The sequence below is a fragment of the Lathamus discolor genome, chromosome 15 (genome assembly GCF_037157495.1).
Source record: "Lathamus discolor isolate bLatDis1 chromosome 15, bLatDis1.hap1, whole genome shotgun sequence".
In the NCBI taxonomy this organism is placed as follows: Eukaryota; Metazoa; Chordata; class Aves; order Psittaciformes; family Psittacidae; genus Lathamus; species Lathamus discolor.
The window spans coordinates 2,793,667-2,811,283 of NC_088898.1; the positions used below are offsets into that span (position 1 = coordinate 2,793,667).

Consider the following 17,617-nt stretch of genomic DNA (forward strand, 5'->3'; position numbering starts at 1 on the left):
TCACGTTCACTGACTAAAGGAAGGGGCAACTAGTCCCTGGTGATTTTGGACATATAAAAAGAATCAATATATAAAGAACTGAGAATCTGTGTCAATGGGTGCCAAAACCTTCAGCACAGAGAACAGTAAGATACACAGATGATCTTCACTGTCCTAAAAATCTTGGTGTCTGATCATCATTTGAAGTGATCTGGCAGAGGCAATAGAACATCTTCAGTTTATGCCACCTGCCTTAGAAAACCTTCAGCCTTAGAAGAGACACACATGGAGGTGAAGATTTATGTCCTTTCTCATCACTTGTCAAAGAAATACCACTGTTTCACATCAAAGTCAAAAGAGCAAGGCTCAGCTGGAGCAACACTGAGCACACTTCTCCCATCAAGTTTCCCCTGAAAGTGTGGCACAACACTGTAAATAACACAGAATGTAATTACAGAAATTAAATTTCCCCAAGTAAAAGTCCTCACAAACAGGGTATACAACACTCTAGCAGGACTTGAAAACCCAAGTTCTATAACTGATGATGCTACTTTGGGCTCTGAGTTGGTGAAAGGAAACTCGGGTTAGGGTTAGGGTCTATTCTTTAGTGACTACACAGTTTTGATTGCTCATATCAGTGTCTCTTTATCATAATTCATACTGATCCTTTTTCCACAGATCTTGAAGATACATCTTACACAGAGTATTACTCCAACAGAAGGTATTATTCCATGTTCCTAAGTTATTAGAGCAATAAGCCAGTATCTCCAATGTTATATTAAGAATAATAACTTCACAACCTCTCAATATTGCAGAGATTCTAATACTCAAATGGTCGTGGCCAACAAGGCACACAAGCTACCTGGGAGTAGTTGCTAAGTATTTGGAGGGCCTTTACTGAAACCACTTCAGTGTTTCTTTCTCTTTTTGTTCAGAATGAACAAAACTATATATATTAAAAAAAAAAAAACAACCCAGCCCTGGAGACTAATAATTACAGTAACTGGAGCTCTGATCCAATGCACCACTTTTCAGACACATACAGAGGGATAAAGTCCCACTAGAGAGTGCTAGTCAACTCTGTAAGACATGACTGTAAAGACCCCTCTGACATATAACTGAAGACAGTGTTGCTTCTAGAAGCTATTTCTTTTCATCTCAATGTAGAAAAAGTGTTTACTGAGAAAACTGAGGGGAATATTAAAGCATCAAGAAATTTCATTATGAGGCTATCTGATCACTACCTTAAATAAACACATAAATTAGTTATTTGGCTATTATTTTATTTATTAATTTATTTTTAATGTGATTTAAGAAATGTAGAAATAAATAATCAGTAGTTGGTTAACAGTAAACAGGGACCAACTAGCGCAAATACATCACTTGCTGTGTTCCAGGAACAGCCTCTAAGAACCAGTATTCAAGCCGTTCTGAACTTGAAAGTAGCTAAAAGATGAACATTTTGCACTTCAGATGCACTGTATTGCTCTCTCTTTATCATAGTCACATTAAATTCACTTGCACTCAGTGATCTAAGACTATTAACCTTCTTGCTGTAACTGGGAGATTAGCTTTGAACTATGTCAAATTTATATTAGAGGACTACAACAACTATTTGGTTTTATATTTATACCTATGCACACACCTATGCGTGCATGTACACTTGTGTGTACTTTTACATCAAAAAGAGAAGTATCACACACATTTGTTTCTGCTGCCATATTCTTAACTTGGGACGTCCTCCACCTTCTGGAGTACTGAAAGTTGATCCTTATTTTTAAATTATTAAATTATGGGTTACAATCTCTCCTTTATGTTCAAAACTGTTGGCTTACAGTCTTTTCAGAGACAGTCTGTGATATTCAGACAAATAAGCAAATCCAGAAATGGGAATCAGTGTTCATTATGTTCTCATTTGCACCCATATGGGTTTTCAGCGTTCTTATCTTTCAAAATGTTATATTGCTGGGGAAAACCAATAAACAACAAAACAAACAAAACCCCTAGGTACAATAAACCTACACACAGTAAGCATGAGTACTTCTAGTAGAAACACAGACATTAGAAAAATATATGTAAATACTTCCTAAGGGGAGGGAACAGGGAAAGAAAAACATGGTCAGCAAAATGTAACTCCAAATCATAAATTCTTGTGGCTTTTAAAGGTCATGCAAGTCAAGGAGTGCTGGTTAAGTTGCTCATGTTGACAGCCCAGGATATCCAGATTCTCTTTTCATGTACAAAGCAGGTACAGCAGAGTGCTGGTGTCTCCAGCTGAGCCTCACCCATGGCTCTCAACTCCGATCCGCAGGAACCACCCAGCAGGTTGAAAGAACAAATCATCTGCATGATCCATCCAAGCTTTTGGCTTCCCCAAGCCCCAGATGACAAAGTGTAGAAGTGGTTTTATTATGTACAATCCTATCACCAGAGAAGCACAGTGAGATTTCACCTCCATTTATAGACAACTACGAAATAGCAGCTGCCTAAGGAGTGAGTATGTAAATAAATATATAAATAAGGGCTCAAACAAGAAGTGATATTAGAAGCAGATGTTGATTTATAAAGAAAATCAATTTCTATGGTAAATATCACCGATTTCACTGAAATGAGAAAGATTTCTAGCAGTTTAATCACAGCTAAGGTCAATTCCATCAATCACAACTGTTCAGTGTGTAAGCTGACCCAAGGCAAGTGATTCTGACCAATTAAATGATGCTCGTAGATGATACAAACAGTGGTGCATCTTTTCCACATTCAAACCCTTGTTCTTTCACAAAACCATCAAAAATAATCCACAGTAAAAGCAACACTAAAAAACCTAAAAACGTTCTGGAGTTTTCTAAATGACAAGAATGAAACATTCCCAGTTCCTTTCAAATCCACTGTAACTTTACAAGTTTCCCCTCCAAAATTAGAAGCCACATTAAGTGGCCACCAAGTAAAGCACCAACGTTCCAGCGAGGTCAAGAGCCTTTAAATGTAAAGCATTTAATTCATAGTTCTACCCAGATTTTGGCAATTAAGAAATAAAATACATACACACAAAGCTCTGATATTAACACACATATTTGACAATTACCACCCAAGCATTTTCCCAACCAAGCATTACACAGAAGTAAAACAAAATGTTCTTACTGCTGCCACTGAACAGCTCGAACTTTTAAAACTTCTTTTTTTTTGATGGTGCCCATAAAAACCCCAGGAAAAAGTGATTCTGAGACTATAATTTGCACTTGGGTGCTTTAAGTCACAGCCAGGCAGACAGAACATTAAGAATGGTATGGTTTTTATTTTCTACAGTGGTTTTATTGACAAGCTTATTTTCTTGTAAAGTTAGAAAAGCTAACACTACCTGTCCACATAGAAGGGGAAACAAAACTTGGTCAAAGTCTGTAGAACTTCCTGTGGAGAGAAAAAGAGATAATTTATACATCTGTTGGGACCAATAAATCTAATATTAACCACATCACACAATTTCACAACTTTACCCTGAAGAAATAAGAGACAGATGAAGAAATATGGGCTTTATCAATTACATGGAAGGAGTACCAGGCAGTCAATCATGTGAAATAATAAACATGATCAAACTTCATTAAAAATGAAAAATTAATCAAGATTCACACATGGGCAGGCAGCAGGAGCCATCCAGCAATTCTCCAAAGAGTAGGAGGAGGTTGGGTTGTTGAGTGTTAACACCTCTCTGGGGACAATCTCTACCCTGACCATATGGATCATAGTGAATAACACCAAACCACATGGGTTTGGCCTGGCAGGACCACTTCTGCTGGCACAGCTTTTGACTGTTACCTAGGAACAGAGGTCCGGGGGATTAGAGAATACTTCCTAACATCAGCAAGATAAATAACAAAAGATAAAGCCAATAGGTCTCATAGCAGGAATGTTTAACGTTGCCTACTGCTACTAGAATGAAAATCTGAGTGTAAAAAGACTGACTAAAATAATATGTGTTAAAATTAATACAAATTGGCTAAACTACAAACCATTTCCTAAAAGTTGCAAAGCAGCATCACAGAGAAACTTTCAAGTATAGCCTTTGCCTGACATCAAATAAAAAGCATGAATATGAAAACTGAAAACATGCTCAGCAGTGAAATTAATCATTTTTAACTTTACAACTTTAAACAAATACAGAAACGTGTTAATCCCCAAACAGTTGTGTTCATAGACAAAAGCAATCCATTTACATTTTTCCATGATATTCAAAATTTGAATTCTATAATACACATCCCACCATAAAGGTCTACAGAGATTTCACACCTTTGCTACCAGCCAATTCACTGTTCATTCTCCTTCACACTTAAATATTTCAGGATGTGAAATGTAACCTATATTTCTGCTTTCAGCTGAAACAGGATAACCCTGATTACATGACAAACCCTCCAATACATTCAACACTTCTCTGATCAGTAACAATAAGTTATCACCAATAACTACATTGATGCTTCTCGCTTCATTTATTTCGAAAACCGATGCCATCATTCAACAAATAAACTACATCAATCTAATAACCTATTCAATGAAGCAGAAAACATATTGACTCCCTTGCAAGAACATGTTCCTCCTACATAATTCAAATAAGCACACCCCATTCTTTGCCATGGTTTTCAGGCTCAACTGCTCACAGCCTCCTCTTTGGAGGTTTCTTGACAACTAAAATGTGGCAAGTTCTTAAGGTTTCAGGCAGAAGCAGATATGGAAACTTTGACTTCTTGACAGTTTATTGATAGATTATTTAACAACCTCCTGGTTTTAAAGAACAAAAAAGAATCTATTGAAGAATGCCATGTAAAGCAAAGCAGTAGCCTCCTTTCCCCTCCAGCAAGAGCCATGGCAAGGAGCTACAGAGGTTTCAGAATAAATTCTGAAGAAATATGGATTTTGATACAAAATAATGCCTTGATAGTAAAGGGCTTATTACTGTGACTGGGTTCACCCTTGTACAGAATCCCACTGACTTCCACAAGATTGACTGTGTGCTGAACAACTCTGACTGCTTGTGCGCAAAAACAACATCCTGACAAATTGTAGCTACTACACAGTTGTCCTTTACCCACAGCTGAAATCCTCACGTGGAAAACGTTAAAACAAAGGAAAAACCAAACCACACACAAAAAAACCCCAACACAAACCCCACAACTTTTAAAAGAATCAAAACTGTAATTACAGGAGGATAAAGTGCCTACATTTTTATTTGCCTTATCAATACAAACTGCCCTGAAAATAATGACTGTGCATCTAGTTTTCAGAAACAAAGCCATGTAGCTGCTACATAAATTCTGAACTAAACAGTGTTAAAAGACAACAAGTCAGCAGTCACCTCAGAACAGCAGAATATATTCTCTCCATTATTTTGATGATTTAAATAATTACTGCAACAGCAAGTAAAAACCTCCACATAATAAAACACTTTAGCATTTCACCAGCATTGTGTTATTGTAGGGTAAGGGTATTACTAAGAACTTACTTTGCACTTTCTTCTTGATATTAGAGCTTCCTAAATACAGAAAATGAAATTTCCACTTAAAAAAGCAATATAATGAATTTGTACCATTATATACTGCTTTGTATGTTAAAGAAAGATTTTACAGTGATATTATTATGTGGCTTTTAGAATGTATTGCGCATAATTTACCACTCACTATGCACCGATACTGATCTGCATTGATTAACAACTAAAAAATTGAGACTAGTCTGGGTTAACCACAGACAAATTTAGTTGGCATTTCAACTATTAAAAAAATAGTATCGAGAAATAGTTTTTAATTAATAAAACTGCTGATCTTTTGCACGTTAGAAATACAAACACTGGAGAAGTATTCGATTTTTGCTCAAGTTGCAAACTCATTACTATAAATGTAATGCCTTTTTTTTCCTTTAAAAACTGCTCTGTTTGGAAGATGAGCAATCCTACATAACTTCCTACCAGAACTCTTTAGGTGGGTGTTACTTATGGCCTAGGAAAATCATCATTTCTTTATGGTTTCAAACAAAAACCATAACAAAACCAAACCCAGAATCACTGCATGCTGGTATCTTATAATCCTTTTTATGTTTTTACCTGACATGAAACTCAGGAAGTATCAATAGACCATTTTGTTATTTTATTCCCCTATGCCTATTTTCTTAAAGAAAAACCTACATAAAAAGCCTCTAAAGCAAAACCCCCTAAAAAGAACAGAACCCCCGAACGATCCAGGACACACAGCTGAGAAGTGTAAATTACCCAGTAGCTGAAACCAGTGTCTCTGGGGTCTCACGTTCCAGTTTTCTGGATCAATCCCCAAGTTTATATTTTCACAAATCTTTTTACATGCAGTTTGATTTTTAACATTTTAATGAGCAAAAAGTGCATCTATAGCAGCCAGTCACCACAGTTAAAGTGCAGGGCATGAACTGTGTTCCCCAAGGGACTGAGCCCAGCCGTGTCACCCGTGGCTTCAGGACATACACCACCTGGTTCCTCGTCCCAAGGTTCCAACTCTTTTCATAATCAAAACACTGCTGACATTATAAACCCCACATGGGTTTTCTAAAATCCTTCCCAATCAATAAAGCCAGTACATAACTTATCGGAGACAACACAGAGCTCATTGATTAAGTTTGGTTTCAGTAGCAAAGTTTGCCAAATAAATGAGGCAGGAATACAGCGTTCAGCCCTTTTGTGTCACGCAGCGATTTATGAAGGTGAGAGAGTCTCTGAAAGGATTTCCTATGCACACACACGAGGGAGAGACTTGAGCAGTGTATGGAAAGCAAGGCTGTTAAATACACACAATGCGCACTTGGCTTATGCCCCGAATTATCTATAGATTGAGATGAAATAGTAAAGAAAGCTCAACACTGCTGAAAAATCTTGCATATTCACTTGTAAATGGAAAATGCAAGCCCCACCTTAACTCAAGGCTTTTTTCTTTTTAAACATTTCACTGTATGCTCCCATTTCTAAGTCAATGGAACAACTTCAGAGCCTCTTCAATATACAGGAATAGTTTATTTCTCTTGTTCAAATGAACATTAGTAACAAACGTCCCATGCTGCAGCTACAATCAAACAAAACCACACCAATGAAATGAAATGCAAATTGATGGTCTAACGCAAGAACTGTAGACTGTTGCAAAGGATCTGCTCTTAGAAAGACGCATGATACAACAGATTCAAAGAGGAACAAGAAGTTGAAGGGAAAGAACTTAAAATAGAGGCAGAAAACTGTGAAAAATTATAAACAATTGTGATAAATTATGAATAATTAAGGCAAAACACTCCCATATTAATGTGAGTCACAGAACAGAAATGATACACCATAAAAACCAACAGGTTGGGGACCTGTATTTGGAAGCCTATTGGGAAACCTGGGAAAAGCCAGGATAAAGTTGACAAGACTTCCCAGAGTACAGACAAGACCTTTAGCTGTGATTCTTGGGGAAAACAAACAAACCAATCACACAAAACAACCCCCACAACCCTATTTCAGGAAGTACATACATTTTACAGAGGAACAATTCAAATATTGCAAGAGAATGGAGCACTGCAATGAGATGAGTTTTTCGTGGAGAGAAGAGATGGCTCAGTGATGAAAAAGATGAATGCTGTTTTATTTCCTTGACCTCAAACCAGAGGTGAACTACAGGTGAGGTTGCTGCAAGTGAAATACTAAACAGAGAGGGTGGAAAGACAAATAGTTTTCACCTTATCCAGCTTGAAATACCTGCTGAATCCATGAAAGAAACATGGAATCCTCCTCACATGGAGAGGCACAGAGAGAGCTTCAAGAATACATCAACAAACTGACAAAGGAAGAGAAAAGAGAGCAACAAGGGCGAAGAAGAAGATGGTGCCAGGCAGCTTTATGGCACCAAGGCAAGTGAGAAAAGGGACAGGATCCCAACCTAACCAGCAAGCAACTAGAATCATAGAATAGAATCATAGAACTAGGGATCTTTTTGTATCTGTTTAGAAACAACATCAAATTTAAACATTACCAAAATGTTACTATAGTGCAAAAGAGTGCTAAGACATTAGCTGAAGAAAAATATTATCCAATTATATCTGCCTTGTACATTAATCTACCTTATAGCCACAAAGTTGTAAACTGCTCTTATATTGAATTCATCTATTTGAATCATTTTAAGCCAACAATTCATTAAATCATCCACAGCAATGGAACAACAGGTTTAAGAATACAAAAAAAAAAAGTCGCCAGTGCCTCCAAATAAGCAACGTAAACCTGACAACAACCCTGTCCGAAACCCAAAGGGTGGTGAAAGAAAAAGCACAGAACCACCTAGAACATCACAAATGCTGAGGGCTGTGCAGAGCTGGTCAGAAATCCATGTGCATTTTCCACACAATAACAAGCACCTCAGTCACAAAACATTCAACCAGTCACTCCAACACAGCTCTGAGTAACAAAGAGGGATCAGCACATCTTTTGATTTGAAAGTTTAAACTTAAATTTGCATTTATTATTAGTGTAAGTTTATATTACCTCACATTTTTCCTCAAGTCATTATCACATATTATTCTTGATTAATAAATGCCATGGAATTATGTAGTTCAAAATCAGGAAGAGCACTGCCATTCAAGCAGCTTATAAAATCCAATTCTCAAACTAAAAAGATCCTGCATACAGAAGCCAGTGTCACACAGCCACAACAAAAAGCTGAGATTTTGCAAGATGCTGAAGCAGTGAAAGCAAAGAACAATAAACTTCAACCCCTAAAACTTTAATCCAGGCTGCTCTAGATTTTAAAAGGTTTTAAATACCTGATACAACACATTCTTTTGAAAAAATCATTTCAAATACTTATGTCAAATTTTCTCTTGCATTGATTTTGTCATAATCTTTCTACATCTTATACCAGTACTGAACGATACTGAGTCTTATAATGGTCAAAATGTTTTATGAATATTAATCAGTTCTTCAAAAGAATGTTCTACCCCAAAAACAAACAAACAAAAAACCCACAAACATAATTTGCTTAATAGCATTAATTTAAATTACCTTCAGGTTTATCCCTACCTCTTAAATTCAACTAGTATTCCAATACAACTTTATAGCACTAGTTCATCCATTTGCTTTGTGTTCTAAAAATCCATTAGTTCTTTTTGAGCAATTACAAAGCTTGATTTAGGGGAGGGTATTTCTTCTAACAAAGTCCCTTCTTCTTGTATGAGGGTCAGAAGGGGCAGGGTACCCAGTCTGAAGCATCATTTCACTGAAGGTAACAACTAATTGTTCTCAGGAAAATGCTGGTTTTTAAAACAAAACGAAAAGCCCAACACACAGATACACAATCCTGGTAACAGGAAGAGCATGAGATAAATAGCATTTCCTAAGCATATTGAAGCCTGCTATCATTTAAATATTTTAAACGTACAAAATATGTGCACAGATGGGCAACTTTTCTACTTGCATTACTAAAAACATATTTCAAGATAAAGCTCAAAATCCCTGAATTTTTTAAACCTAATTGTGACTCTGTTTCTTAGAATTCACACCCCAAGGCCAAAGCTTTCCTGCCACCAGTCCTTCAAATCTGATTTGGACATTACACGGGAGGAGGCTCCAAGCCTCCCTGAGGTCTCACTCCTTTTACAACATACGCAAAAACAGTAGATAATGGGCCTGTGCTGAATTCACTGCTCCACACAGCTCCTCCTGGGACACAGGCCTAGCAGATGTGATAAAAACTGTGTCAGAGAAGTAGCTCTAGTTTTTGCCTTAATGACAACTTCAACCTCTCAACTAATAGAACAAAAGAACAGAAACGACTATTACTTTTTGCCAGTAGAAAAAAAAAAATCAGAAAGTAAAGAGAAACTAAATATTTAAGCAGCTTTTTTAAAGAGATCTACATAATAAATGTCTTTAAACCCCTATAATAAAATTAAGATTTAGGTTTTTTCTAAGATGAAGGGGTTTTAGCTAATTTGTGGAAAAAAAACAATTAAAAGCTGCAGCTACTGTTGTAGGAATAATTGTTCCAGCCTTAAATCATAAAGAATTGAAAAATGATACAAACAGGCATAAAAAAAAACAAATCAGGTCCAATTATGTGCATAACATCGATCAGCTGGTAAAGATAAGAAGTGTCAGTACCAGGAAGCTGGAATACTTATTGAATTAACTCTTTTTGAAACATTTAGTGACTAAAAATGAGGAACATATTTACTTCCTTTCACTTTACTATGAAAAGATAATCACATGAGTCAACTGCCCAGGTACCGCGCCTCCAAACCAAAGCTTTAGATATCTACATTGGTTAACATTTGTTAAATATTATAATTCTGGCTTATGATGACTGGTGCTTTTAGCCGTCGCCTCAAACGCTCTATTCAGCTACCCCTGCATACCCACTTAATCAGCAATCATTGTTCTCTGAGGCAGGACTTTGTTGTCAAGACAAGCACTGAAACCTTTAAAAAATTTCAGAACTGGCATAAGAAAAAAGTGATCTTTGTCAAACAAGGACAAATTTATGCAAATCTTTTATAAACATTCACAAACATTTATTTAGCTTTTGAAATGTTGGCCTCATTTGAGAGCATGAAAATGAGGGGGAAGTAGGAAGATGCAAAGGACAGCTTAGAGGCTGGCACACTACATAAATATTCAGAAGGAAGATTATAGGATTCATGTTAGGCTGTCTTAGGTTTCTCCAAAGTCCACATAGAATACCAAAGAACAAAACTAACGAGAAGTAGAGCAGATGTTAGACAATGCAGCAGCCCTCTTTTCCACACTCACTTGGCTATACTTCGATGCTTTCATTTTTTCTTTCAATATGGTTAGGTCATTCAAGGATTCTCCTATAGACTCTGTATTGTGGCTACAGAGCTATAAGCTGGACCTCTGTCAGCTTTCCAAAAGTTTCCGATGAAAAGGCATTATGCAAATGCTACCTCTCTTACTCTCTTTCAGGAAAAAAAGCCTCCAGTATGCAGTCATTGGAGTATTGGAAGTCCCAGCCTTCATTTCTGTATGGTTGTGTTTGCCTTAGGGCCATGCTGCTTGTTTTGACAGTGGATCCCCCTAGATAGTTGGGATTAGTCGAGCTTGTTTAGATAAACTTGAAATCAAGGCCTTCTCTAGGTAGACGGCTAGATGTAGCTACTGAGTTTCCAGCTGCCTTCCTCTTTCATCCCAAAACAACTGCAGATTCACAGTAGAGATCACAGCCACAGGCTATGTCACATACATAAGTACAAAATTAAAGGCTGCTAAAAGAAGCCTTTGTAAGTCTTAGTGCTAAAATAAGGAATCTGTACTGCATAGTTTAAACAAATTATTCAAGAAGCACCAATAAAGGTCTGCAACGGATAGTTAACAAGACACCTTCACAAAAGAAATACCCTGTTTACATAAATGGGCAAGATGATGCTTTGTTAATCACTCCTGTACCTTCCACTGGCCAATCTCCTTAAAAATATATGCCAGTAAATACTCTAAAGCAGCATCTGCTAAATGAGCTCTGTTTATCAAATAGGAAACTTTATGATCACAGAAGACTATTATGACGGCACTATTCCAATTAGATTTTCACTCACGCTCACAACAAGACTGGGCCAGATTTGAGCTTTATCATAAGCAGGTAATGCAAACCTCAGGAATTCATTTACACAAATATGTTCAGAAAAGGGCCAGAGTTCCAAGCATAAATTAAAACCTAAAATCAAACCCCACCCATGTAACTCTGTTACACCTTTATGAATCCGCATTGTAGTTCAGCTCCCACAGGAGGTTCTACCCATTCTTCAAGGGGCAGAAAGAAAAAAACACTACTTTGGGCTTTTAAAGATTGTAATCTCTAGGAGCTGGGTGCAAATTTTCATACATGCTTCTGCAGCACCCAGGCACAACAGATGGGAAACTAATTTAAAGGAGAAAATAATTGCTGGGATGTTATAAATAAACACCCAGCAAAACACCCCAAAAGAAAAACAAAAAAACTGAGTTCAGTGAATAGTGAATATCACTAAAAACCAACTCCTGTCCTGTGATTGACAATAAGGATGCGAAAACTCGGAATGTTGAAAACCATTGAAATAAAGACAGCAGCAGAATTTTATGGTTAAGGAACCAAGGAAAGATTTTGCCACCAGCAGCTTCTCTGCCTTTGTGCAAACCAGAACTTCAGTAGCACCTCCCTGTCATGTTCATATTATAGAAATTCTACTATCTCCCACTGTAAAATTAAGTCATTTCACTGACAAGACCCTTCACAGAAATTCCAAGTGTTAAAATGTGTAACAGAGTAATTCCTTCCTGCACTGGTTACCAAAGAGAATATTAGAGCATGTACTGAATTCTGTTAGTCATTCCATATAATAAATTCTCCATTAGTGACATCCTTAGCAGGAAATAAGCTACAGACTGGGAATCCTAGCCAACAATACATAATTCCTGAGAAGTAATGAGAAAAACAGTTTCCTTATTCTATTGTACCTAAAAGAAAACAGAAGAACATGTTTAGAATCGTTACCTAAAAATTAAAATTAAAATAAGACTGCTAAGAAAACTGGCATGGATATAACTACAAAGTGTCGCCAAGCACCAGAAACTGATACAATTCATGGATTTACCTTCTCACAAAAGTCTTTTAATAGCAATGACCAAGATCCTCCTTACTGCTGCGAGAAGAACATGCTGCTGGGGAAGAGTCTTAAAGCTAGTCACTAATGAAGTTATTTAACAACTCAGTTACACAGGTATTACATACTTCTTGCAGGTGAGGAAATAGAACAAAACAAAACTATCCCAAAGGGGGCAACAGCTGACCAGCTTTTAAAATTCAAGAGTATTTGTCCCTCAGATCTGCATTCCCATCACAGATACCCTAAGAACTCTCTCAGAAGAAGGAGAAAATGGTGATACACAGTTAAGACATCAGCACCCCAAGGGAAAGAAGAACTTAGCAAAGACAACAAGGAGTCAGTGATCACCTGAGACACCTGAAGGCTGTAAGAGGATAGAGCTTTCAAATTCATCAGTATTTTCACAACTTTTGGGTTTTCAAATAAAATAATATGCTAGAGAATTACAATCAAAACCCTGAAAGCTATAAAAACACTCATTAGCAGTGGAAAGCAGTTTTTACTTGAAGAAAAGACAGCAGATATGTACAGAGATGACTGAACTTAAAAACTTAAGCTTTCCAAGTACAAAGCTAAGAACTTTGGACTTCCCTGGGTTAACACAGAATCATTTCCAACTTTTCTCCATAATATGTTATCAGTTCTATGCTGCTGCCCAGACACACATGAGAATTTGAGTATGTGAATATCAGTTATTGTCATCTATCAATCACAAACAAATCCTTCTTTTCAGGCTACTTTGTAACCACTCCTTTAAAATAGATTAGGAAAAGAATAGGGAATAATATCTGCAAAGCAACTTGGAAAATTCAGTTCAGGCATCATGCAATCAAATGCTTCGCACTGTACATCTATGAAATTGTTCAGAAGTTATACCAAAACTAACAGCAAATATGTCAACAACATGACGATGGCTGTGAGGAAACACAGTACCAGGAAATCAAAATACGTAAAAAGGTCAAGAATCCAGTTATACACATCCTTATAGACTGGTTTTGGTTTACAACTAAGGTAGCAAAGTATTAAAAAATACAAACCTTCTAGAACATGCATTCAACTACTTTACTGTGTTATACTAAAACACGGAATTCAGTACACCTACCACTTATAGTGAACTTATCTGTTCACTGGTGCTCCTACACGCATCTTCCACATTGTGTATTCTACAGGGCACTCCACCCCTACACTCTCTCCTCTACAGACGGTACAGGGTTTTCAGAACCATGCATCTGACTACAACTCAATACTTGTTATTACTGAAGTAACACTATCACCACCTGACTTCATGGAGAAACAATATTTTGATATACAATCCCTCCTCCTGAGAAGAATGCACAGGTTATGTGATCTTGCAGTTCATCACACGGGGGTGGGAGGTGTGAAGCTAACAAAAGGTCATGCCTACTTCAAAGTATGACACACACCCCAAGACTCTCTGGTTAGAAAAATCCCCAAAAGTTTTATTTCCATCCATACCGCCTCAAACCCAGACTCTAGGAAGTCCCTTTGCTGTCAAGAGTAAGTCATGGAACTCTCCTGCCCCCTTGGAAATCAACACAAACGAAAGGACTACAATCTCTGGGAACTCCCTTTCACACCGTGTTCATGCACCAGCACCTGAATACAGGAATATAAAATGATCCATTTCAGTAACAAAGCACAAGCTGTTTTGGCTGATTTGATGCTCTTTTACATGCCACAGGATGCTCTCAAATAAAATAAATAAATATATATATATACACACATATATATACTTTCATTTCCCACTTGCTTTTTGTCTTTACAGCACATCCAGGGCAGCTTTGGCTTCTTTAGCACCTTTTTTAATGCACTGCGGTATAGGCAGACAAGTCACAAGAGCAAGAATCTGGAAAACTTTTCTCCTCCATGTGCTCAGGAAACTTTGAAGCATTAATGACTACTTTAGGAGCTACAAAACAAACATGCTCCTTACTTTGTTAAAAGAATACAGCTACACTAAAGAAGCAACAGAAAACATGTTAAGGGGGAGGAAAGCTGCAAGGCAGCAGCATTATCAATGCTCGTTTAGTAGCATAGTTTCCAGAATTGCCTTAGGTATCAGCTATTCAGATTTTTAAGCTGAATAACTAAGTCATCCCATCCTCTAAACTCTTGATTTAAAACAGATCTCTAGTCACCTAAGAAATGAACTACTTTATGAATGTTCATACAAAGGCACGGCACACCTGAGACTGACACGTAACTCCAACCTTGATGACACCACTTACCTGCTGACATGGTAATCATGTTTCAAAGTAAGTCCTACTGTTTGCAAAAGACAGTACATCCCAGTATTCCTGTACAAGCAAACATCAGCATCATCAGCCACAGCAAGGAAGACTGCTACCTGTATTGATATCTGTTGGCAGTGGTTTTACTATGCCTATACCCACCATGTAGTTAGGCCCTTGAACTTAATTTTATTTTTAAACAAACCAAAGATGTTTCTTGTAAGATTCTACACAGTATTTTTGAAATTGTTTCTGAATCGGTCAGCAGCACCAGTACAGAACTGAATGGTTCAGGAGACTGAAGCAAGACAACTTTTAAAACTATTTGACAAGGACTGGCTTAATGAACCAAAGCAGGATATTAACACACAAGCATCTCACATTTTGAAGAAACCCATCTTTCTACCTGAAGTGAATATTTTAGTTAGTTTTATCAATAAATTTAAACATAAGTGATAATGATTTCTCGCTTTAGGCCTGATCCCACAACCTTTACTCACACGAGTAGTCCCACAGGATTTTAATATGACTACCTCAAGGAACAAGGGTTGGCAGGACAGGTTTTCAATTATTCATATATTCACAGATTTTGAAGGCCAGAAGGGACCATTATGATCATCTGGTCTGACCTCTTGTGTAACAAAGGCCATGCGATTGTATCCACTAATACCTGCACTGTGCTGAATAATCTGTGGTGAAATCAGATTGTGTTTATCAAACTTCCAAAACTGATTCCAAATTTACACAAAAGAAAACTGGAATTGTTTAGGAAGTGGCTTGAACCCAATTATTCCTCTATTTCTATTTAGAATCTTTCCAGCTCTGGACACTAGTTTTCGACATGGCTTTCACACACAAACCTCAGAGTCCAACATCACCTCAGGTATTCTCAGGCCAAAATCAAGTCACCTCCTGGACACCTTCAAAAGATCAGCTGGCCATTAATTACTACTTGTTTTCTGTACTTTTACCACTGATGCCCTGCACCAGGATTCCTGAAACAGAGATATCATAACTGGAAAAACATTCAATTAATGATGCAACAAGCAGAGGAAACAGAGTCTCCAACCTCAGCTCTTCCAGAGACAGAAGCAAATGGAGTAGCTACTTTGAGCACTAGCTTAAAGACAAATAAGAGAAAGAAATAGTTTTGAGTACTTTCTCACTGCACATGCCTTAGACTTCAGGTCTAACTCTTTACAGGGATACTTACAGAGACTCACTATTTTGCTCTGCACAAACCCACTGTAGTGACTTTTGCAGCCAGTCACCAAGTAGCAGTAAACCGCACAAAAGTAAAGAAGCCTAGAATGCTATGATGCTATGTGAAATTCTGTGCAGATCTGATGGATTACTAGAAACAGCTATTCTTAGGCTGTTGAATATATACTCTGGCTGACTTCTCTCATCATAAAAATACTTTACTATAACCCTTAGATTTACTAACTTCAATTCTAAAACGGAACTTGGATGAAAAGATTATGTCAAGGGTTCTATTAAGATGGAAATCTTTGTCATGTATTCCTCAAAGTTTGCAACTCTTGTAATGGACTTAGAACAAGGACAGTAGACCCTAGTACATACACAAAGACATTAGATTTGAAGAGGTTCTGCAATTAAATTATGTCAGAGAAGCAAACGAAAGGCATAAAGAGAAATATCTGAGAAAAACTGACCTCTCACATACCTGGTCTAAAGAAAATGTAAGGAAAAAGCAACTTGTAATGTACACAAGGATGATAGAACAAGAGAGAGTAAATAAGGAATGGCTATTTTCTTCACTTCGTATATTAAAGGATATACATCTGGTCTAGAAAAATACTCTGAATTCAGAAAATACTCCGCTGTACAAAGCCCATGGTTTAGTCCCATCCACTATCTCTCAGGACTTGAGCCAAAGAACTCAGCTTTGTCGTCATGGGGTAAGTTGCCTCCAGAAAGTTTCAGTGAAACAGCAGCTGTACGATCTGCACATGAAGCATAAGGTGATCTCCTTATACACAGAGCGCTCACCTCCCCTATACAAAGGTTTCCATTCACACTACCTAGTCAATAGGGGTTACTGTATGAGGAAACTGTTTATAATTGTCCTACATTAAGTTTTATTAGGCTTTCACTTTAAAAGCCTCCCTGTATGAAAGCAGTATGATGGCTCTATACAAACTGGAAGTATCAAATGCTTCAGAAGTATCAAATACTTCATATATTTACTACTTACACTGCCTTGGGTTTACTACAAAGTGCCTTACAGAACACTACAACTGCTTTCTAGATTTTCTAAATGACTAATTACTCAACTTTTCCAATTCAGCTTCTTCACCTACTTTTGAACGGACAACTATTATGTTAAATTACTTGAGACAGGTTTTACCATGCAGTGCATGCAACCTGTAATGCAAAAACTTTATACTGAGAATACTGTGTGCAATTTGGAAATATCAAAATGGTTAACAATCAGCCCTGTTTAAGCAACTAAGTCTGCTTAGCACACAAGGATTTTGCAAGATAGGGGGTTTATACTTCGTTTATGGCCAGCACTGCATAAATACTCTCCAATCACACAACTCTCACAATGACAAAAGAAAGGGTGCTTTTTATTTTTCCCTGTGTGCAGTGTTTCTACAATGCTCACAGACTTCGTACAAGACAGACCATTAGTTTCTATATAAAGACTGCCATAAAAGTTTTATAGTTTATCTATAAATGTACAAAGATTGCTGGTTTCATTATAAACTCAGTTTCAATGCCAGTGGAAAGAAAAATTACCA

At 37.2% G+C, this 17,617-nt stretch overlaps 1 protein-coding gene across 9 annotated transcripts in view; it reads right to left on the reverse strand.

Annotated features, from left to right (window-relative positions):
• Nucleotides 1-17,617, reverse strand: part of DENND1A (DENN domain containing 1A) — a 192,089-nt gene that overhangs the window by 137,380 nt on the left and 37,092 nt on the right. For all 9 annotated transcript variants that reach the window (XM_065695816.1, XM_065695810.1, XM_065695809.1 and 6 more), the window contains exon 4: nt 3,335-3,384. In XM_065695816.1, the coding sequence (XP_065551888.1) occupies nt 3,335-3,384 (50 nt within the window). The remainder of the gene's footprint in view (nt 1-3,334; nt 3,385-17,617) is intronic.